At 37.9% G+C, this 23,225-nt stretch overlaps 1 protein-coding gene across 5 annotated transcripts in view; it reads left to right on the top strand.

The window, feature by feature from the left end:
• Window positions 1-23,225, top strand: part of ASXL3 (ASXL transcriptional regulator 3) — a 195,349-nt gene that overhangs the window by 62,207 nt on the left and 109,917 nt on the right. For all 5 annotated transcript variants that reach the window (XM_027525827.1, XM_027525826.1, XM_027525831.1 and 2 more), the window contains 2 exons: window positions 10,112-10,220; window positions 11,456-11,564. In XM_027525827.1, the coding sequence (XP_027381628.1) occupies window positions 10,112-10,220; window positions 11,456-11,564 (218 nt within the window). The remainder of the gene's footprint in view (window positions 1-10,111; window positions 10,221-11,455; window positions 11,565-23,225) is intronic.

Genomic DNA, 23,225 nt, shown 5'->3' with positions numbered 1-23,225 from the left:
TAGAACTGACTCAGATGAATCATCATCACCTATTTTAAACTCATCATTTTACCGAGGAACACGTTGAGGCTTAGAAAAATGAGGTCAGCCTCTCAGTTATCCAAGTGTCAACAATAAAATAAGCAGGGGATTTGTTGGGTTATTTAACGTGGACATCCAGTTGACCTTCAACATGACTAGATAATGCAGGAGTCCAAGTGATGCCCCATGTTTTCTTCCTCTGTTTTGCTCTGCTTGACTGTGGTTAGTTTTGTTCTTGGTAGGCTCCCTCCTTGTTGAGGCGAAGGTAGTCCCTAGCTAATATGTTTTTTGTCCCTTTACAGCTTATGTTTCTACTGAAAACAATGTATGCTCATTCCCTTTATTTCTATATGCTTCCCCAAAGATACTCAAACTCCTACCATCTGGCCAGATAGTTACCAAGGCTAGCCTTTCTGATGAAGTCAGAACCATTTCAGTGATGGCTAAACTAAAGTAAGGAAAGTTCCTAGGAGAAAGGAATGCAGAGCGTGCAAATATACTATGGCTACTACATAGCCTGTGTGATATGTTGGCTGTTTGACACACATGATTGTAGTCAGGAGTTTAAATAGACTATAGAGGATATTCAGTGTGCGGTTGTTGTGTCCACAGATCCATGATTGCAACAGTTTTTATAGCAATGATTACGTTCATTTCAACAAACACCTTCTGAGTACCTTGGGATTGCTTGTCAAATAATAAAAGATAGACAAATATGTGTCTGTCCCCCGTGGCATTCCCAAACTTGGAAGTTTTAAGGGCAGGAGAGTTAGACGCATAAACGGTTGTAATGAGAAGAAAATGTGAGGGATATGCAAGGTGCTGAGACTGTTGTACAGTGAGGGAGACACCCTGGTATCACGGAAGATGTCACCATACAGGTGGTAGCTCAACATTTTATTTTGAGTGATAAATGGAGCAAAGAGTGGGATGCATTTCCAGGCAGAGGATGCCGGAGGAGCCAAAACAGAGAGATGGGAAACTGCAGAGGCACATGGTTTACTGAACTGCATCAGATTAGAGGATAGTCTTGGGGTTGGGGAGTAACCTGAGAGTTGGGGAAGGTGGAGATGAAGGAGTTGCCGATCCTACCATAGAGGATCCTAATGACTCTATGCTTCCTGTGGTAGGGAGTGAAAAGTACTGATTGTAAAGAAGCAGTCAGTCAGTCTGGTGTATGTCAAGGCCTGAAGCCTGAGCAACGTTTTATTTGTTTTTGTCTTTTAAATAGGAACATGGCCCTGGCACCAGTGGGTAGATGGAACTGCAGCAGGCAGACATTGAAGGCAGGGGTAGGGCTAGGGTTTCTAAAACTGTCCTCTTGTGATGTAAAGATTGTTTGAATTAGGATGTGAGGAAGTAAAAAATGTAAATTGAAAGATGAACTTTGTTGAGGCAGAATAATTCTAATAGTCTAAGAAATGCTTCGTTTCTGGGTGATGAAGAGGAAGACCTTACTCATTGAATGAGAGAAATAGTCAGGAGGAAGCTCTCCACTGGGAGAGATGAATATGATGACTTTCATTTTAGGTAATATGATATTGCAAATATAAAGTATTTTCATTTATATATGGATACTGTTTGTAAATTTTTCAACGCTGTTTAAAGTACCTGGATGCTTTTCAATTTTGTAAGTCTACACAGGGAAAAATAATCACACTCCATTATTTTTTCACAGAGAAACAACTATTTTATATACCTTTCAAATAATTTTTAAGCATTTTGCTAATGAAATTAAATGTTCCTGGGAATATGACCGCTAGGTACTATTTCCTCATGACCCTAACCATAAATATAGTTCAGCATTTCCTCAAGTATTTTTCTTGGCATACTATAATCAGAGATGTTGCTACATACTATTGTGGAGAAGATTTTTAAATTATATATGCTTAGGAAACACTGAGTTAAGGAGGTTTCTGGAGTTAATGTAAGATTTTTCAGAAATTTTAGTGTACACTGTTAATGTATTTGCTGAGTTTGCAAGAGGAGGATGCATTTTTTTCTGAAACTCCTTTGACAGTTTTTTTGAGGAACACTTGGAACTAACATTCTAGAGCACACATTCAGAAATGCTGTGGTATTGGCCATTACCAACAAAATGAGAGAGTGTGAGTATGAGTACCTACAAGTAGAATACAGAAATTAACATTTCGATACGAACCTGTTTTATCATACCAATTGTGCTTACACTGCTGTTCTTTAATATATGAAATCCATTGTTTTATTTTATATGGTTTTTTTTTTTTTTGGCTTAAGTGAAAATACTCTGAGACTACAGTTGTAGGGAAATAGTATAAAGTCCTGAAGAGCCATCGAAGACCATGGGTTGGCTGCCTCTGCGCTGGAGTTGGTGATAGAATAAATCCACAAATGATTGCCTCCTTAGAATAAATTAGGGATAACATCTAAATTCCAAATGATTTTCTCCATTTTGTGACACATGCTTCAAGGCTCTTTTCTCCTGAATCCCTTGTCATTTCATATGTATTCAGAGAATTCAGTTCAGCCCAGCCTACATTTCTGTTCTGTGCAAAGCACTGTCAAGAGTGCAAATTTATTTCAAGATTAGCTTCACATATATAATGTGCTCAATAAATATTTATTCAACTAATGGATTGTGTTATTCTTTAATGATCTAGTTCTGCAAAGAGGCATCTCAATTATGGTTCTGAATTCTTAACCATATTCTCTCAGAGGTCTTTCTTCCTTCATTTTCATAGGGTAGCATTACCTGAACAAGACAACCAACAATGTCATCTTCTGTAACCTGGTTCTTTCATTATATTATTTGGAATTTACCCTAGGGGAGTCAATGTTACAGACAATATTAAATGAAGATGAAGCCAACATCTTATTCTTTTCTGGCATCTGGCTTTCCTTTATGTGTTTCCCTCAAGTGTTATATATTCACTTGTGGTATCCAAGGTTAGTTAAGTGGAAGAAACAACTCTATAGACAGAGAATTGGGGGTAGTCAAAAGAGCATGGGTGTTGGAATCAGAGTAGAATTTGGATTTCAGCTGAATCACTTAGTTGTTATTTGACTACACTCTGAGTCTTAACCTCTCAGCCTCGGTTACATCTGTAAAACTAGGGATCATGCTTACATTTTATGGGGACTGTAAGGAATATAAATAATAGTGTGAAAGCCCAGTCACATTAGAGATGCTAAATAAATGGCATCTATAATAATAGATATTTTTAGCATCTTTTCTCTCTACTGAGTAAGTTATTTTCAGTATTAATCACATGTGAAAGAAAGGCTGTGGGAAAGGAATATATACACTTGCATATCTTCACTTATTTTTGTTAGTGAAACAAAAATGAAATTAAACAAAATTTTACCTGAGTAAGTTCTTTAAACTACAGAATATTTAATTTCTTTCCATTTGCCATCCTTTGTGTCTCTAGATGTTGGTTATTTTGGGGCATAGTAGTTATCATAATTGTTGTTCAGTTGCTAAGTTGTGTCTGACTCTTTGCGACCTCATGGACTGCAGCATGCTAGGCTTCCCAGTCCTGCACTGTCTCCTGGAGTTTGCTCAAACTTATGTCCATTGCGGAGAAGGACGTGGCAACCCACTCCAGTATTCTTGCCTAGAGAATCCTGTGGACAGAGGAGCCTGGTGGACTGCTGACCATGGGGTCACACAGAGTCGAACATGATTGAAGCGACTTAGCACGCATGCATTCATTGGAGAAGGAAATGGCAATCCACTCCAGTGTTATTGCCTGGAGAATCCCAGGGATGGAGGAGCCTGGTGGGCTACTGTCTGTGGGGTCGCACAGAGTTGGACACGACTGAAGCAACTTAGCAGCAGCAGCAGCAGCATGTCCATTGAGTCGATGATGCCATCCCACCATCTCATCCTGTCTCACCCCCTTCTCTTCCTGCCCTCAGTGTTTGCCAGCATCAGGGTCTTTCCAGTGAGTCTGCTGTTCGTATCAGGTGGCCAAAGTGTTGGAGCTTCAGCTTCAGTATCAGTCATTCCAATGAATATTCAGAGTTGATTTCCTTTCATAATAACTCATTATTATTATACATAGTAATAATAATTTATAATTGTTAAACACACAGAGTATGCCAGACACAATTCTAGGTGTTTTATGTATTCTAACTCATTAAATCTTCAGAATAATCCCCTATGAAATAGTGACCTTTGTTATCCATATTTTGTAGTGGTGAAGCCTGAGACCCATAGAAATGAAGTCTAAAGTCATAGAGCTAGTAAATGGTCTATCCTCAGCTGAACTCAGGCTAATTGGCTTCAGAAGCCAGAGTCTCGTTCATTGTACTGCATTGCCTTTCCTAGTGTAGCCTGTCACGACATGCATACAATTGCTGGTATCCAGATACACATGTGGTATATCCTTCCCTTAATGTCTATAATCAAAGATGACCAGCTCACCTCATATTTTACTTTGAGGTCTTTAAAAATTATAATTTAGATTATATGCTTTAGCTTACATTTTTATAGGACTATTTCTAATTTTCCTTATAGATACTATTCTAAAATAATACTGAGCAAACTTTTGTCCTTGTATTGATGTTTTGAAATTCTTGTCTCCTAAAACAAAAGGTCTGTTTAATGAACATGACTATAGGAATCACTGTAGTCTCTCTAGTGGTAGCTTCATTGTGTCCATAAAGTGGATAAAAGGTCTAAGTTCAAATGCCTGTTTATATTCCCCAAAGAATATAATTTTACATTGTTCAAGCCAATCAGAGATGCGTGTTTAGGTTTGGAGTCTCAAACTATTTCTCTAAATTTAAGAATTGTGCAACATATGTCACTTGGTAATTATTTCTTGCTTCAATATCCATACCTAGTAAAAGAATACTTGGGACTATGTTTCCAATTTTACCCTACAGACACATTGAATAATGAAAAGCATGTAGGTATTCTTTATAAAGAAATATGCAAAATATCTTCCTTTTAAATGACTCATCTCTTGAATTAATTGGTTGTTCTTGTTTATTTTTGCATGTTTATATGGGGTTTGAAATCAGAGTAGAATTTAGATTTCAGCTGTTGTCTCTTAGCTAGTTGACTACAGTGAGATTCTTAACCGCAGCCTCAGTTACACCTGCAAAACTTGGAATCAAACTTACATTTTCTAACTTAAATCTTTGTTATTTGTCATATGTCAGTGCCCATTAAAAACCTTTCACTAGTGATCCAAGAGGTACTGTGAAATTTGAGATACTGTTCTCATCATCCAAATCAAATTTCAGACTTTCTGTAGGTCCTTTTTTGGTCTAATATTCTGTGTGCTCAGCTTCTTCAGATAATGTATATGTATGTAGGACTCTAACTTTCAAGTTTTTTTTTCCAATCATTTTCAAGGGTTCCAGACTAACAGTGTTGTTTCTCAGAGTAAGAAGTTAGTTTGCATTTACACCCAGGGCTGATTCATGTCAGTGTGTGGCAAAAACCACTACAATATTGTAAAGTAATTAGCCTCCAATTAAAATAAATAAATTAAGTAAAAAAATAATGATGTACTCAATAAATGCTTAATATATTTGCCTTTCAAAAAAATAAAAAGTTAGTTTGGCTTTGACTTTCTAGGATAGTTTTTAATCATCTAGGTTACTGATTTATCAACTGGTATAAACTGCGTGTCTGTGTGTTTAGGACTTATCCACAGTCCGTGGTAGAAATAGTTTTCTCTTCTCCAGTAGTAGTGACTTGCCCATTGAATATGTAAACACATGCATAAGGCCAAGGGTACATTATTTGTTTTTCAGTATTTTCAAAAACATTTTTGGGAAGTATAACATATATAAAATGAAATGACCAAATCCTAAGTAAACAATTAATTTCCACATAATGAACACTAATATTCTGTATAAAGAACTGAAACATTACTTCCATCTCAGAGATCCACATAACTTCCTCTTAAAAACATATTCTTTAAAATTAAGACATTTTCTTCTGGCTCTCGACACTGAAAATACTTGAAGTATTATTAATTTATTTTAAAGAGTGAATATAAAATTGGTTCAGTTAATTTGTATTAATAGGACTTAGCACAATAACTGATGAATAATGCTGCTTAATAATCACTCCTTAAATCTGTTGAATTTTTAGACTTAACATTGTTTAAGATTACTTTTTTCAATGTTCCCCAAATTACAAAGCAAGATTTAAAAATGTTTTCAGGAAATAGCTTCATCTGAAATTTTTATGAAGAGATGCTTAGTAAAATAAAGTAGCTTAAGATTTGGATTACTTAATTATTGCCTTGTAAAGCATTATTACTTTTCTATGGAAAGGAATGATGTTTTCTTTGTCGTATCTAAATATCCTTCCAATTGCATTCCCCAGGTATTTTCTCTGGTTTTTAAAATTATTAAAATAGACCAACCATTCTCTGCACCAAGTGTGCACTATTAGTAAAATTTTATATGTTCTGTCAGCAATTTGATGTGATAAAGCAATGGTTTTTCTGTAGTTCACACAGCACTGGGGCTCTGCAAAGCATCTCTGGGGGTTCTTTGATGTCTAGACAGTTTAAATTATGCCTGCTCCCCTGCCTCCAAATTTCACCCCGTTCTGCTTCAGGGGTTGTGGGAAATGAAAACAAGCCAGAAGGGTTCCACAACCCTACAGTCTAGGGAGGAAGACAAACAAATAGAAGAAGCTGTATATCTATCCTGGCAGGTGTATAGGGAAGGGCCTAGTTACAGGGCATGGCAGAAAGAAAGGAACTGGGGGCAAATAGTGTCCTGATTGTTTATTTCTAATTATATTCCCAATATGGCGCTATCAATATATGAGCATTGTAGACAGAATGAAAACATTATGGAAGTGTAGGGAAGAAAGTGGAATTTACCTTTTACTCCAGTCCTGCAGAGTTTACAGCCAAATCTAAGAGTTTGGTGTGTTTCTTGTATGCTGTCTTATTTATTGAAATAGTGGGATGTAGAATTGCATTTTAAGCTGGAAAACTAACTTTTTTTTCCCTTTTTTCTTTGTTTTCTCTTTTTATAAATTGGGATATCGCAATTCTTCCAATTCATCCTTTTAGAAAGTAAGTAACTTTTGAAATTTTAGAGATTTTTGAATTAAAATGTTGATGTGTTATTATTTCATATACACTATACACAGGCACATAGTCTATTCCAGAATTTTTTGCTTTCAGATTCTGACTTAGGCAATTAACTCGCATTGTGAGCAAATATTTTTTAATTAAAAAATAAGGAATATTACATAGAAGATGTCGATGCTCTCTAAGAATACAGACTTTTAACACATACTTGCCTCATCTTTTTTCATACCCACAATAAGACATTGTGTTTTTTAATATATACAGATATATAAATATATATTTATATCTTTCTTAAAGCTGGTCTAGGTACACTTGCTGAATCTATTTTTTCTGAATATTAAAATAATGGAAATACATTAATGAGACTTTTATTTATTCTTGTTCAATGGCAGTTACTTAGGACATTCACTTTTTCAGGGGAAGCAGTCCACAATTTCTAGACTCTGTGGAAATGTTGAGAATGATAGCAATAAGTAAAGGGTATGAAAGATTTTTAAAATTCACTTTCCTATGGATATGCAGTGGATGAAAGTTACCTTTCTTTCTTAAGCACTTCCTCTTTCAGTGCTAAAGTTTTACAGTTTTTAAATGAATGGGCCATTTAATTTGATTTTTTTTCTATGAAGAAATGCAATTGATATGTTTAAAACTAAGTGACTAATCAGGATGAGTAGTAAAATTTGCATTGAATTGCAAAATATTTTTAATTCTTCTGAAATGCAAATGTATAGTTTTAAAATAAAGTGGATTTCCTTTTTGTTTTGGGGAAAATTACAGTAGTCTTTGAGACTTTTGGATATCCGTGTCATGTGATTATAAATTATATATTTTAAAAATATTTCCACAGTAAATCTTGAATTTATTGAATTAATAAACAGGATAGTTTAATAATATATTCATATTCAACAGAGCTTATTATTTATATGAAACTGGGTATTATCACTTATGTTTGAAACAAGCATAGCCTTAAACAACTATTTAGTAGTCAGTTTATCTTCCACCATTATCTTTGGTTTACTGTACCTTTGAAAGAAAATGTAAATTATAGTGATATTAAGTTTATTCAGTATTTTTTAGTTGTCTTTAAATCTGTATTATTCTCTAAAATTCTAAATCTGAGTTCTTGAAATTGTGTGTATTAGGACCTTAGGAAAGAGGAACAGGAAGAATGTGTGTGAGGTTTGAAATGTGAACAATTAGTAGTATTAAGTATTTTTATATTTCAAAACCATCTACATTGTTTCATTTATATGTACAGAATTCTATTTTACTTGTAATGGTAACATTTTCTTGCCAGGTCCCTACAGAAAAATCTGTGTTTCTGACAGTTTTGCCAAATTAAAGCTCCACAAATCTGGTATAATAATTCCCAGCTTCAGATTGCCTGTGCTTTTTCTGAAGAGAATAATGATAAAAAAATATATTTTACAGTGTTCAGCGTAACATGTATAGCCTTGTTTATCTGAAATTTATTCATGGACAGCTATTTCTGGGAGATGAATGTATTTTACTTTATAAGGAATGCTTGGCTCACTTTACATATGAGCAGAACATCTTTTGTGAGGAAAAATAATGAAATGAGGTCTGTAGGCTTGCAGAAGCTTCGAGAGGAAAGCTATTACATAAACTCCCAGCTTTGTTTCCATGTGTACTTCGCTGTTCTGTGTTGTTCTGTGACCAAACTTATACTAGGGCGCTTGCTTCCTGTCAGACCAAATGGAAATGTACTGATGTGTTGGCATAGAGAAACTGTTTCCTAAATTAATAAAGTGTTCTTATTAGAATACTTATAAACCTTTATGACCATAGTGTGTATATATGCTGACTGGCTAGTAAGTGTGTTGTGGCAACTCAGCAAATTTGGCTTTTTTCATTTTATTGGTGAGCAGTCATAGTAAGCAAGAGATGGGACAATCTTGGTTTTTAGAACACTTTTAGTTTAGTCACATAAAAATATGTTTCTATCACAGAAATTCACTTCGAAACCTTGATATCCCAAAGGTTCTCTTGTCCAAGGATATCTTGGATTATATACCCAGAACCCCTAACTAGGTGAATGGGATGGGGAGTAGGGTTTCTAATCTGTATTGATTCAACCAAATATTGATCTTATAGCATATTAGGAAGTAAAGTATATATGGAAACATAAGTAAATGCAAGTAACAGTTCTACCTCTAAATTCTAGTATACAGGAATACCAGTTTACAAACAAAACACAAAAGAAGTTCTAAAGTTATCCCAGAAAATATATATGTATTATACATTTCATAAACATCTTTTTAATTATATGAATTCATTTCAGTGATGTTTGTACATATGTGTTTTGATATTTTAATCAATATTTAATACTGTTTAATTCCTTTAAAAAAAATCTGTTTTCACAGTTCAGTCACTTACTTTTTTACTGCAGAATATTATCATTAGCTGGGTAGGATTCCCAAACACATATTTTCTTTATTTGACAAATAAAGAGCTGAGGAAAGAATGTCACTGAAGGAGCACAGATATAGATTTTTATTTGGCCTTGTGAGAAGTGCAATCCCATGAGTAACTTAAATACTTGTAATTTTAAATCAGTTCTTCCCTGGTTTCTTATTGTTCTTTTGTTGCTTTTCAACCTATAGGATGGAGCTGTCCTTGAACTTGGTTTATTTGATCATTCAAGTGCAACCATCAACTTGTCTGTAATATTTAAAACCTGAGGCTTCATGGTATTATTTGCAAAATAACACCACACAAACGTTTGGGCTTTGGTTTCTTTGAAATATAGAGTTGGTTGCTTTATGAATAAAAGCATAATTTCAATTCAGGAGACTTTTTGCCTGAAGCCTATAAGACAGATGCATCTGATTAACTTTGGCGAAACTGGACTGGCCTGTTATTGTAATGTAGATGTTTTCGGGGTTGGGAGGATATTTTAAAAAGGCAAGCAAGAGGGTCTTTTTTTTTTTTTTTTCCCTAAGAGACTGAGAACGGTTTTGCCCCAGAAACTGCGTCTCAGACTGCTTCATTTTTTGCACACTTTTATTTTCTAGTGGAACTTCTCCATTAGCCTGTCTGAATGCAATGCTTCACACTAACACGCGAATCGGGGATGGAACATTCTTCAAAATCCCTGGGAAGTCAGGCCTCTATGCTCTCAAAGTAAGTTGGACTGTTCTGCATATTATGTCTGTTATTACTATGTATCATTCCTTTATTCAGACATGTGAAGGTAAACAAAATTAGATTTGGGTGAGGGATAGAATGATCCCTTTGCCTTTTAAATGTTTTCAGATGTCTTAAAAATGATTTCATATTAAGAATAAACAATGACATTCTTCTTTAAAGAAAGCATATCTGTGGTTTCACTCTAACATATAGTAATGGAAAATGGTTGTGGCTTCCTTGAAATTCTTGATTCTTAAAAATTTACATGGAGGACCGCCATGGTTCATCAGCCAAAAGTTTTAAGATGATCACAGTTGCCAAAAAACTATTTGACTTGATGATTACACATTGATATACCGGCTTCACACCTGTATGTCTGTCTTTTATAAAAATAAGAAATGTACCCATTCCTCTTGAAAATTTGCTGTTTTAAATGTTATTCAGATTTGAAAGAAATAGTGATCTCTGGGAAGTTTTAATAAAAGCTTTTACTCATATGAGAAGAACAGAGAAATTAAAAGCTTCAGATAACCAAGTCTTAATGATTTTAGTGTAATTTCCATTTACATCTGGAATGGAAATGCCATGTAAGATGCCAAATTCCAGAGGACAAAAGCTGATACAAATGGCTGCATAACTTAGAACATGCAAAATCAGTGTATTTTCTTATAAATTAAAAAAAGTATCAGCTTTAGTAAATGAGGGGTTACGTTTAAAATTCATTAATTTCCTTTGAGAAGTTTCTTCTGTTTTATTTTCAATGGTAAAAGTTATACCTGGCAAAGAAGTGGGGATTCTTTCTCAGCTCTTAAGCATCAGGCTCTTGTTCTGTGTATGTGTTTCAGAAAATAATACAGGTTAATCAAATGACTTGTATTATTTATTATTTTTTGTAGCTACTTGGGGATTAATTTATGGTTACATCCAAGTTGTAAATCCATTTTCTAAAATGACAGTAGAATTGAGAAAAACAGAAACAACATATGGCAAAAAGAAACTTTGTCTTTTGTGTAGATTTTAAAGGTTATCTCCCCCAAAAATCAACTATGGCAGTGTGCTTTTCCCAGTAATCCATCCCCCTCCAAGGAGTGGTTTTACATAAAAAATAAATCAGTAATGCAATTTAAAATCACAAGTAACTTTGATAATTCCTTAGGGCTCTGGAAGTATTTTGAGTGTTTTCTGTTGCTAATACATCTCCATAAATCATTATTTTTAAAATAATATAGAAAGAGGAGTCGTCATGCTCAGCTGATGGAACTTTGGATTTAGGCTGTGAGTCTGAACTGGATGGCTCAGAGATGGCGGAGGCCAATGCCAATGGGGAAGGAAATGGAGGTAAGTGTGGCAGATATCAAGATAGAAATCCTGTTCTCTTAAAGGTTATGTAGAGTTCCAATAACTTGCTAAATTGAGTTCCCTACCAGTATTGATACAATTTTAAGTTTTGCCACCATTTATCATTAATTTTAAAGGTTAGCACCTAAGAAAAGTATTCAGTTGTTTGCTTTTTGTTTTATTTTGCTTTTTAATAGTATGGATTTCCCTGCATAGTACTCCTGAGTGTTATCGTTATATTTCTTGTGCAAGGTGAGAGACTTACTGCGGTTTGCTGTGGTTTTATCCTTATGTGAGGCTTGAGACGGCTGATGTTTGGTTTCTGATTGTGCTGATTTTTCCTGTGAACTCAAGTAGTTTTATAATAACTTTGTTCCTAGGTTTGTCTTTAATAAATTAAGCTTAATGTTAACATTCCTCACAGTGAAACAGGGACCAAATGAGTTATATTCTTATGAAATGCTTTTGAAAAGTGAACAACCCTTCTGGAATTCTAAGGGGGCATTTTCCACTTGAATTCTGTCCATGTGGATTCATTTTTAACTTTCTCAAGACATTTGCATTATAATCTGTTGGTGTATGTAATTTCTGTACTGCAGTTTTGGCAAACCTTTGCTCCACAAAAGCTGCTGTTCTTTTCTATTTTTTTAACCTAACTCACTGGTCCCCCAAGTGGACCCAGATCATGATTTGAGAGGAAGACTGTGTCATTAAAGTCTGTGTTGGTGGACTCATAGAAATCAGTAAATTACCGTTAAACAAACAAACCTTAAAGGATCCTTGCAGAAATATCGTATTTCAGTAATAGCCCAAAGCCATTCATTTCATTAATGGTCGTAGGAGTCCCTTTGTATTCTGACTAGCCACTCCTGCCCTTTAAACTGGTGTCTTTCTGATAGTCCCCTAGAGGCTGATTTTGCTCCAGCGCCATCTGACCTGTAGCCAAGGTGCTGAATTATTATAGGAAACACAGATTCTTGTCTTAGTAAAATGACTGAAATCAGCTTTGTAGACTTTTTTTTTTTAGACCAGCTTTCATTTAGTTTGATGTCCTTATTCCTCCTGCACCTTTTGAAAACTCAGCTAACCCCCCCCCCCCCACCACTATTATGGTAGTGCTGTGAACTTTGCCAGGTCCTTGTGTTTAGAAAGAGAACAGAGCAGACATGCATGACAATTTCTGGGTTTCTGGAAGGGCTAGTGAATGGGGCACACCCTTCTCCTTCAGTAGCTGAATGGGAATCTTATTGGGTCCTCTTGCTGTACTACATGCTTGCATGAACACTTGCATCCGCCCTGTCTCTCCCACCTACTTTCTGTTAATGTATATCAACATGTATATTGAGTTTCTGCTATGTGCCGAGTGCTGTCCTCAACATTATAGTTGTTGCAGTTAAAAAGAGGAACAAAAAGAGACCTCTCATGGATTTTATATTGGTAGAGAGACAGACAATAAGCAAGATAAGTATGTGAACTTTACAGCTTATTTAGTGCTGACAAGTGTTATGGGGCAAAATCAATTAAATAATGAGATAAGAATGAGAGAGAAGTACATCTGAGAAAAGACCCAAGGGAATGAGGGAACAGGCATTTGATGGGAGAGAGTTCTAGACAGAAGCAGCAGCAATTATAAAGGCCTTAAAGCAGGAGAGTGCCTGGAATGTTCCAGAAACATTAGGCCAGTGTGGTTGGAATCCAGAGTGAGCAAGGGAGAAGATGGTAAGATACAGTTGCAGAGAAGTTTTGGAGTGCCATGACACAAAATTTTGTTTTGAGTGAGATGTTAAACCACTGCAGGGTTTTGAGCTAGAAGGACAATGATCTCAGGCCTTAGTAGGATCACTAAGTACAAAAATACATATATAAGAGAACAAGGACAAAAACGGGGAGACAAGTTAGAAAGGTTTGGTGTAATCTAGATAAGAAATGATGGGAGTTTGAATAACAGGAGTAGCAATGAATATGATGAAAAGTAATTGAATTCTAGGGTAGACCCAATAGGAACTGCTGAAATTAGTGTAGTTATGAGATAAAGAGGAGAAGGCAGTGGCACCCCACTCCAGTACTCTTGCCTGGAAAATCCCATGGACGGGGGAGCCTGGTAGGCTGCAGTCCATGGGGTCGCTAAGAGTCAGACATGACTGAGCGACTTCACTTTCACTTTTCACTTTCATGCATCGGAGAAGGAAATGGCAACCCACTCCAGTGTTCTTACCTGGAGAATCCCAGGGACGGGGGAGCCTGGTGGGCTGCTGTCCATGGGGTCACACAGAGTCGGACATGACTGAAGTGACTTAGCAGCAGCAGCATGAGGTAAAGAAAGGAGTTGGAGATGACTTCAGAGTTTTGAGTGCCAGCAAGTAGAACTATTTTCTTTAACTTAGATGGAATACTTGCAAGAGTTTGGGGTGGGGGATGTTGGCAAAGGAGCTCAGCGTAGGACATATTAAACATGAAGTTAATTTTCAGCATCCAAGTGAATATGTTACATAACTGGACTTATCTGTCTTAGATTAATGGGAAAGGCTTTGCTGGAAATATACATTTGAAAGTGGTCAGTTTATAGATGAGGTTTAAAGATAAGAAACTGGATGAAATCACCAAGAAATTGAAGGCAGATAGAAAAGAGGAGAGGCTCAAAGACTGAGCTTAGGGTACTTGAAATTTAAGAGGTAGGAGAGATTATAGGAACCAGCAAATGAGACAGAGGATAAGTGGACGGACAACTTATGTTGTCTGTTCTGAAAACAAAGTGAAGAAAGTGTGTCTGGGGAGGATGTAACTCAAATGTGTCAATTGCTCTGTATGTGTCAACTTAAAATGAAGGCCGAGAAGAAAACATTGGATTTAGTTTTGTGAGGTTATTGACAATGACTGTTTTTATCATACAGTAAGACCATAAGCACGAATGGAGTAATGTTCAAGAGAATGGGAGAACAGAAATTGGGAGACCCCGAGTGTAGTCAATTCTCTCAAGGATTTTTGAGATAAAGGGAAGGAGTGAAATGGGGAAATGGCTACAAGAGAAAGTGGAAGAAAGGAAAGTTTTCTGAATATGAGAGATAAATGTGAGAACAATCATATACTGCTGGGAAGAAATCCAGTTGAAGAGGTTTCGATGAGCAAGGTGTCCCGTTGCCATATATGTGATTGGATGAGAGGGAAGGAGATTAAACAGATGAAGAGATTGGCACTCTTCAGGAGTATTGACTGGTGCTGTAAGAAAGCAATAGGAAAAATGAGGGTGCTGGATAGAAATGAAGGTAGGTCAGTATGTGGGGAGGGGCTGCACAAGTTCACTTCCTAATGCTCCATTTTTCTTAGTGAAATAGGAAATAAGTTCTTCAGCCACGGGTGAAGATGGAGAGGTAGCTCTTTAGATCTAAGGAGAAGATAGAAAAAATGTTTGTCTTGGGTCTGACATCATTAAGGACAGTTCTGAGATGGCTGATCCTGAATTTAATGTGAGAACAGCCAGCGTGTTTGTGCATTTTTCTCCGGTCATGTTCATGACCACTCTGTGAGTGCAGAGTAGACAACGATGTTGAAATGGACCAGAGCTGGGGTTTTTCCAGGGGTGAATGATGAAGCCAGAGAGGGACGCAGGAATTGAGGGTGCATGACGTGGAGCATTAAGATCATCTCTGTGGAATTTAAACTGATTGTGGAGGTTGAACAAAGGCACATTTGTGTGAGGAATGGCATGAAGGAGGAGGTGGAGGTCTCTTTAGGGAAGAAGAATTGTTTGATTTGGTGTTGAAGAGGAAATGAGTTAGAAGGGTAGGTGCTGTAAGAGTGGGATATATGAAATTGAGGTTATAGTTGTTGTCGTTCAGTTGCTAAATCATGTCTAACTCTTTGCTACCCAACAGTAGCCCGCCAAGCTCCTCTGTCCATGAGATTTCCCAGTCAAGAATGCTGGAGTGGGTTGCCATTTCCTTCTCCAAGGGATCTTCCCAACTCAGGGATCGAATCCCCATCTCCTGCATTGGCAGGCAGATTCTTTACCCCTGAGCCACCAGGGAAGCCCCTGAACTTGAGGTTAGGGTGGATTATGGGAGGTGTGTCTGAGCTGAGAAGAAAGAGGGAGGGGAGGTTGAAGGCTGTTACGAATGGTTAGGTAGTGTGGGCCCTCTTCAGAGTTCCTGGCCAAGGTGAGCGTCAGTGACTGAAATTGAGCAGCCCTTCCTTTGCCCAACTTCCTGTCATGAGATGGAGCAGGGTCAACGTGGAGGAAATATTGTCTTTTCTTATCCGCACAAGGATGTTGTAAAGGCTGGTGGTAGCCCTTCCATGAAATGGTAGAGAATCATCTGGGTGGATATTGAAACAGACAGTTAGGATAGAACTAGCATTGAAAGGGTGTGATATTTAGGAGCTAAAATCTTCCAGAGATGAAAGGGAGTAACCCAGGAGTTGGTAGATAATTACAGTAAGGAGGAACAGTCTGTTGACAACCGACTGTTGGAGATACAATGCTGGAGGCGTTTAAGGAGCAGGAAGGAGCATAGAGGTCACATGTCCCATTTTCAGGCCCAGCAATACAAGATGTGTGGGAAAGACACAGGCTGCTACCTGAGAAGGTTCCAGGGGAAGTAGTGTCCATGGGCGAGGGCCAGGTCAATCCGATTTTGCTAATGACTAATCCTAAATTTCAGAAGAAACAGTGGGAGGGTTTTAGTGGCTCTGAAGGGGTCCAGGGCAGGGTGAAAGCACTTAGGCAATAATTAAACCACAACAGGGATAAGCAAACTCCCCTAATTTGAAATGTGAATGAGTACTTCACCAAAGAGCACACACCCACACATCTCCAGCTAATGGGGACCAAAACTGGATTTCCTGGTCTCTCCTTTGAAGTTGTACTAACGAAATTGCTCTGAGAAATCACTGAAAGAATGGTAAATAGCTTATTTCCTTGAGTGTTCCTTGACTTGCCCACTTTTACATCTTATTGCAAACCACAATTGCTTCTTGTAGAACGAGTGTGTTCCCTATCTATATGAATACTATATACTTCTGTGTACAGTCCGTTAACCCCAGGATAGATTTTCAAACCTTGATACTGAAAATATGTTGAGTGCTCACAACGCCTATCCTTTGTGAACTGTGTACATGTAGACTGATCAATGCTGACAGCACTCCTGTGAGCTAGTCAGACTTCCTAGGCTCTGTTGCTGTATTTTAATTGAATTTTTCTATTTTTGATTTTTATTTTGTTTATATTTTTAATTTAATTTTTATTTTTTTTTATTATTTTTTTTTACCAGTAAGAAAACAGACTTAGAGGTTCAGTGCTTCATTCGGGTGGCATGCTCAGGTTGATGTGAGTGACCCCCAAAACCAGGCTCTGACCACTCTGTGACCCTGCCTGGAACCTTAGGGAACACTCTTAGCCCGGGAGTCACTGGTGCAGTTTAGCTTTGCAACAGTTGTCCAACTCTGTTCTGATGCTAAACTTGAGAATTTGACAAGGAGGAACCACCGGCTTATCCAAATGAAGGAGTGGGCTACCACATGATTTCTTACAAATCAGTAATAAATGCCATGAACCTGAACTGGTTTAGATGATTTCCTTACTTACTCTATTTCTAATAGGTGTTTGAACCAGCAGTTAGAACGGATATAATTTCCACACTTCTTACAGCTGTACAAATACGCTTTGAAAATATAATGAGAGAGGGAAGGTGGGGAAGTGTGGGGTTGTGGGGGCCATGAGGGAGAGGGCAGGGGGAGAGGAGGGTCCCACCATCTGCTTTTTAAATCTTTATTCTCTTCTCCTTTTCCCATTCCTCCTTTGGGATATGAAAGAGTGAATAGTATTGAAGTGAATAATAACTATCAATTGGTAAGATACCCTTGTGACAGTCCTGAGCCTCTGCTACCATAGAGTTATTTCAGATGAACAGAGATTAGTTGACATGTGTTACACCACTAAAAGGAAACTCAGAAAAGTATTTGAAAAGAAAGCGCTTTACAAAAGCTGGTAACCAGAAAGAAGTCTTGTAGCTTGATGCCAGTGACGTGTGAATCTGTAGATAAAGATAGTAACAGTAACACTTTTGCTTTCTACTTGCAGTCCGTTGGCCAGCAAAACAGATTTGTTTTTAAATGATAGACACTTCGCCAAGGTATTTTGTTTTAAAGTCTGGTTTGTTTTTTTTACACTATGGCAAAGGTAATATATTCTCAATTCTAGAATTAACAAGACACAAAACTAGAGCTGTGCATTAGGTTTCTTTGACTCCTAAACAGTTTTTCAAGTTAATAAGAATTAGAGACTCAAGAAAGTAAACTCTTCACATTTTACAGGCTTAGCTCAAGAGGTGAAAGAGTGATTTAGGAGAATCACTTGATATATACATCTTTGTTGACAACCCATGACCATTTATGTCTGTATAAGTATAGATCTGTGTCACCCAAAGAAAATATTTAGAATTTTGTGGACTATTTAGTCTGAGATTTATGCTTATGTTTGTGTCTGAGTTGCTTTCTGAACATAATACATTTGTATATTATGAGTTTGCTTACACATATTAAGTTGACTTACAGTACATGGCTGGCTGTGGAAACCATACATATTTTATAGAAATGATACCATCAGTAGATCATCTTCACCTCCTTTCCCTTCTGTTTATAAATTGTTATTAACAAGATAAAAAATGAGCTTCTGTTTTTGTGGCCCTAATATATTTCATGTTTAAAATCCAAAGCAGCCGTCCTATTTAATCTTTTAAAATAAGGAAACTGGAGAATGTACAATTTTCATCCATAGAGATCAAAAAAGGTTTGGCTTGTTATTAACCCTAATGGCTTTCAGGGAGGAAGCAGCACTCTAGCTGGAGAATTAGTATTTTCAAAGTCTCTATTTAAGGAAAAAGATTATAGAGAACACACATCCTATGTTTTAGTCCTCAGATCCCGGGGTGAATAATGATTCCAGCGTTCGCAGAATTTTATGTGGTCCCTTTTCATTATTCCTTATGGCCAGTTTTATAAGCGGGTTTCTGATTGTATGATTCTTGGCAGAGTCATGTTAACTTAATGAAACATTATTCAGCTCACTCTTTGTTTGCGTTGGCTCAGAGGCCACAGTTTGAGGGGCCTTTTTTTCAAAAGTGAAAAGTGCTTTAAAATGGCCTGAAGTGTGTGGATAGGATCTCAGTTGAGACATCAATTACAGCCAGATGAGCAGCTTCCTGGAGGAAGGGAGAAGGGTACTAATGAAGGTTCGGCGCCCTCTGGGAGTAGTCACACTGACAGTTTATCCCTGGCAGTTTTATTCAAGGGGTGGGAAAGGAGAATGTGTGCACCCTGGAGCTGTGAAGTTCAAGTAACTTTTGAAGAGGTCGCCCAGCAATTGGGTGTCTCTGCTTGCGGTGGTATTGGTCTGGAGTTGCTGGGCTTTTTTCGGGAGCTTGTCTGTGACTGCTCACATGTGATTTTACATCAGATGACACATGAGCCGCCTTTGTGTTCATCATCCATCTCTCCCTGACAGCCATTCCTGAGAATCTTGTAGGAGGGAAGGAATTCTTTCAGTGACTGTGTCAGGTCCCCTGATTTTTCTCAGGTTGAGCGAATTTGTCTTTTATCCAACGTCTGCATTATTGTTAACAGCTTTGTTGGCTCCTAGAGACACCTGTTCTACATTGGTGGCCCAGGGAAACTTAAGTATGTGAAAATGTTGTTTTAGTTACACATGGAAGAAAAACAGAGGAAAAAGAGTACTCTTCACAGTCAGAAATGACCATTGGCAGGATAGAAAACTTCCTCTGCCCACTCTTTCTCATTCTCCTTTCTTTCATCCCAGCCCACAGCCTTCACAGTTCAGGGGAAGTATGAGGGACTTCAGAGGTTCACGCAGGCCTGGATCCTCTCTCATGTCAGCTTTTTTACTTAAACCAGTCAATTCAAGTAGACATTATTCTAATAGTAAATGCCCAGAGGGATGGGAATCCCACAGTCTTCTTTATATTTGTGTCTCTGTGTTTTTGATAACCTTTACAGTCAAGAATTTTTTCCTTATGCTGAAATCTCTGGAGCTTTTAATTAAACCAGTTTTCTCCTCCCCACCCCCCCCCACCTCTGATGATGGAGAACAGCTGGGCATCATCTTAACTCCCACCCCCTTCATCTTAACTTCTCCAAATAACTTATCCCAGCTCTTTCAAACATGACTTATAGATACTATTTTCCATTTCTTTTACCCATTAGGGACCTCTTTTTCTTACATATTTCCCCTTGAACCCTGAACTTTGTTCTTGTGTAAATGGATTTTGGTCAATTTTAACAGTCCAAGAGTCATGGAGTTAAAAAAAAAAGTTTTTAAGTGTAGATAAAGTGACCCATTTAAGTGTACTTTCCCCTCTTTTCTTGTTCAAGGAGAGAAATATTTCATAATATAGAGATAAAGATTGGAAATAGAGTACGATCTCATGATAAAAGCAAAGTCCCTCTCAAATAAAACCAAAATTAAATGTATTCTCCCAATTACTCATCCCAAAGAGTCAGATTTCTTCTTGATTGATATAGTTTGTGATTGATAGAGAGGAACAAAGAATCCATGCTTTTAAAATGAAGTACTTTTTTCAGTCATGTCAGATAATCCATCCTTTCTTTTTTCTCTAAAGTGACAGTGTATAACCATTTCTCAAACAGTTAACCATCTGTTTGTCTAACTCCTTTTCTTATTCACTGGAGTTATGCTTTATATGTTGAAGTATGAAGTCATTAGTAGTGCCCATGAATGAAGCACTTATCCTTGGCCTATACCAACCTTTTAATGATATTCTTTCTGGCTGCTTTTTTCTATTTCTCATTTTCTAGATGGGTTGCTGTATTTCGGAGCAGATATTTCAGGAACTTGCTGCCATGTAGATCACAGGTGTTGTGGGTATAAGAGAAATAGCTTCTAATTACCCCCCACATACAAAAAGCAGCTTATTGTGTTATTTTCCATAATTCTAAGGGGATTCTGTATCGGTTCTATGATAGGAGGGATTAGGTGGTTAAAGGCTGGTACCTGTAGGATATGTTGGAAAAGGAAATGGCAACGCACTCCAGTATTCTTGCCTGGAAGATCCCATGGACAGAGGACCCTGGTAGGCTACAGTCCATGGGGTCTCAAAGAGTCAGACATGACTGAGCGACTTAACTTTATAGGATGTGTATGCTTTTTCTATTAAATATTATTATTTCTGGTTTTGTTTCTCTTATCTGAGTTTCTTGTCTAGATATGCTATGCTAAGTCACTTCAGTCATGTCCGACTCTGTGCGACCCTAGAGATGGCAGCCCACCAGGCTCCCCCATCCCTGGGATTCTCCAGGCAAGAACACTGGAGTGGGTTGCCATTTCCTTCTCCAATGCATGAAAGTGAAAAGTGAAAGTGAAGTCGCTCATTCGTGTCCGACTCTTATCGACCCCATGGACTGCAGCCCACCAGGCTGCTCCATCCATGGGATTTTCCAGGCAAGAGTACTGGAGTGGGGTGCCATTGCCTTCTCCGTGTCTAGATATACAGAGGTACTAATCCAACTAAAATGTCCTGGTGATAAATTGAGTGCTGGTTAGGAGGGATTCCTATACCTTCAGTGAGTAAACTATTCTTCCTAGTTACTTAGTGGAAATTCATTGTCTGGTCTGATACAAACCAATGTGTTTGTGAACTGTTTGAGGACATTGCAATGTAGTTGCAGTACATCTAGGACTGGGATATCAGATGACCGTCATTTGTAGTGTGTGATATATGCCACCCAAATCATTAATGTGTCTGGCATGATTACATCTTGTGGAGCACGTTCTTACTGATACACATGACTGGTATAATCATGAATCATCTGATTCGTTCTTCCTCCTAGTTTATTTTTGCTCTCTTTTCTGCAGACCTCTTCTGACCAAGAAAAGGGCTTATTGACCTAATAGAACAGACTATATAGTAAAATTTTTAGTTTGTTACTGTTGTTGTTTGGTTGCTTAGTTGTGTCTGACTCTTTGGGACCCCATGGACACACCAGCCTCCTCTCTTCTCCACTGTCTTCAGGAGTTTGCTCAAACTCATGTCCATTCAATCGGTGATGCTGTCTAACCATCTTTGCCACTCCTTTCTCCTTTTGTCGTCAATATTCCCCAGCATCAGAGTCTTTTCCAATGAATCAGCTCTTTGTGTCAGGTGGCCAAAATACTGGAGCTTCAACATCAGCCTTTCTAATGAATATTCAGGGTTAATTTCCTTCAGGATTGACTGGTTTGATCTCCTTGCAGTCCAAGGGACTCTTCAGAGTCTTCTCCAGCCCCACAGTATGAAGCATCAGTTCTGCAGTGCTCAGCCTTATTCATGGTGCAGCTCTCACATCTGTACGTGACTATTGGGAAAACCATAGCTTTGACTATATGGACATTGGTCAGCAAAATGATGTCTCTGCTTTTTAATATGCTGTGTAAGTTCGTCGTAGCTTTCCTTCCAAGGAACAAACATCTTTTAATTTCATGACTGAAATCACCATCCAAGTTATATTAGTTGTATTTTATTCATAGAGCTGCTGCTCCTACTGCTTAGTTGCTTCAGTCATGTCCGACTCTGTGCGACCCCATAGACGGCAGCCCACCAGGCTCCTGTCCCTGGGATTCTCCAGGCAAGAACACTGGAGTGGGTTGCCATTTCCTTCTCCAGTGCAGGAAAGTGAAAAGTGAAAGTGAAGTCGCTCAGTCGTGTCCAACTCTTAGCGACCCCATGGACTGCAGCCTACCAGGCTCCTCCATCCATGGGATTCTGGAGGCAAGAGTACTGGAGTGGGGTGCCATGGTGTTCAAATACTATCTAATACCAGTACTTACAGCATTTAGATACTGTCTCCCTTGAAAGTCTTAGGGGAAAATTGCTGTTTCCATGATTTTATTGCTATTATTTTTCTGTTTAATTGTTCACCTCTTGTACCCTTTGGATGTTTTCTTATAATGCAACAAGGGAGATTGTTTAAATCTAGATACCTAAACATATCTTGGAATAAGGACTGCTCTGAGAGGAGTGGTTCTCCTCAGTCTGGATCCAAAAAGGATTAAGGAGTTGCCTTTTTCCTGAAAGAAAGGGAGTCCTGGAAATATTTAGTTGAGATCAGATGATTTTGTCTGGTTGTCATTAAGTCGTCTTCAACAGGTTTTGGCATGTATTTTGCTGCTGTTTATATCCAGAGTATCTGATATGCACAATTTGAAATGTAAGTGTGATACATAAAACATAGCACAGTCCAAACATAAACTTTTGGGGTTATTTGCCAATCTGGGGATAATTTTGAATTACCCACTTATTGATCCTTTAAAACAAATTGTAGTTATCACTGCTAGGTCTTCATAGGGTTGATTTTTCTCAGGCAGAATGAATAGTTCTAACCTTTTTTTTTTAAATCATTCATTATTTTTGGCTGTGCTGGGTCTTCACTGCTGTGAGGGCTTTTGTCTAGTTGCGGTGGGTGGGGGCTGTGCTCTAGTTGCCATGTGCAGGCTTCTCTTTGTGGTGACTCCTCCTCTCGTGGTTCCCGGCTCCAGAGCACAGGCTCGGTATTTGTGGTGCATGGGCCCAGTTGCTCTGTGGCATGTGGGATCTCACCAGATCAGGGATAGAACCCATGCCTCCTGCATTGGCAGGCGGATTTTTTTTTAACCAC

Source organism: Bos indicus x Bos taurus, chromosome 24 (genome assembly GCF_003369695.1).
Source record: "Bos indicus x Bos taurus breed Angus x Brahman F1 hybrid chromosome 24, Bos_hybrid_MaternalHap_v2.0, whole genome shotgun sequence".
In the NCBI taxonomy this organism is placed as follows: Eukaryota; Metazoa; Chordata; class Mammalia; order Artiodactyla; family Bovidae; genus Bos; species Bos indicus x Bos taurus.
Note: the sequence above shows the minus strand (reverse complement) of the source record. Positions and strands in the feature narration are given on the sequence as shown.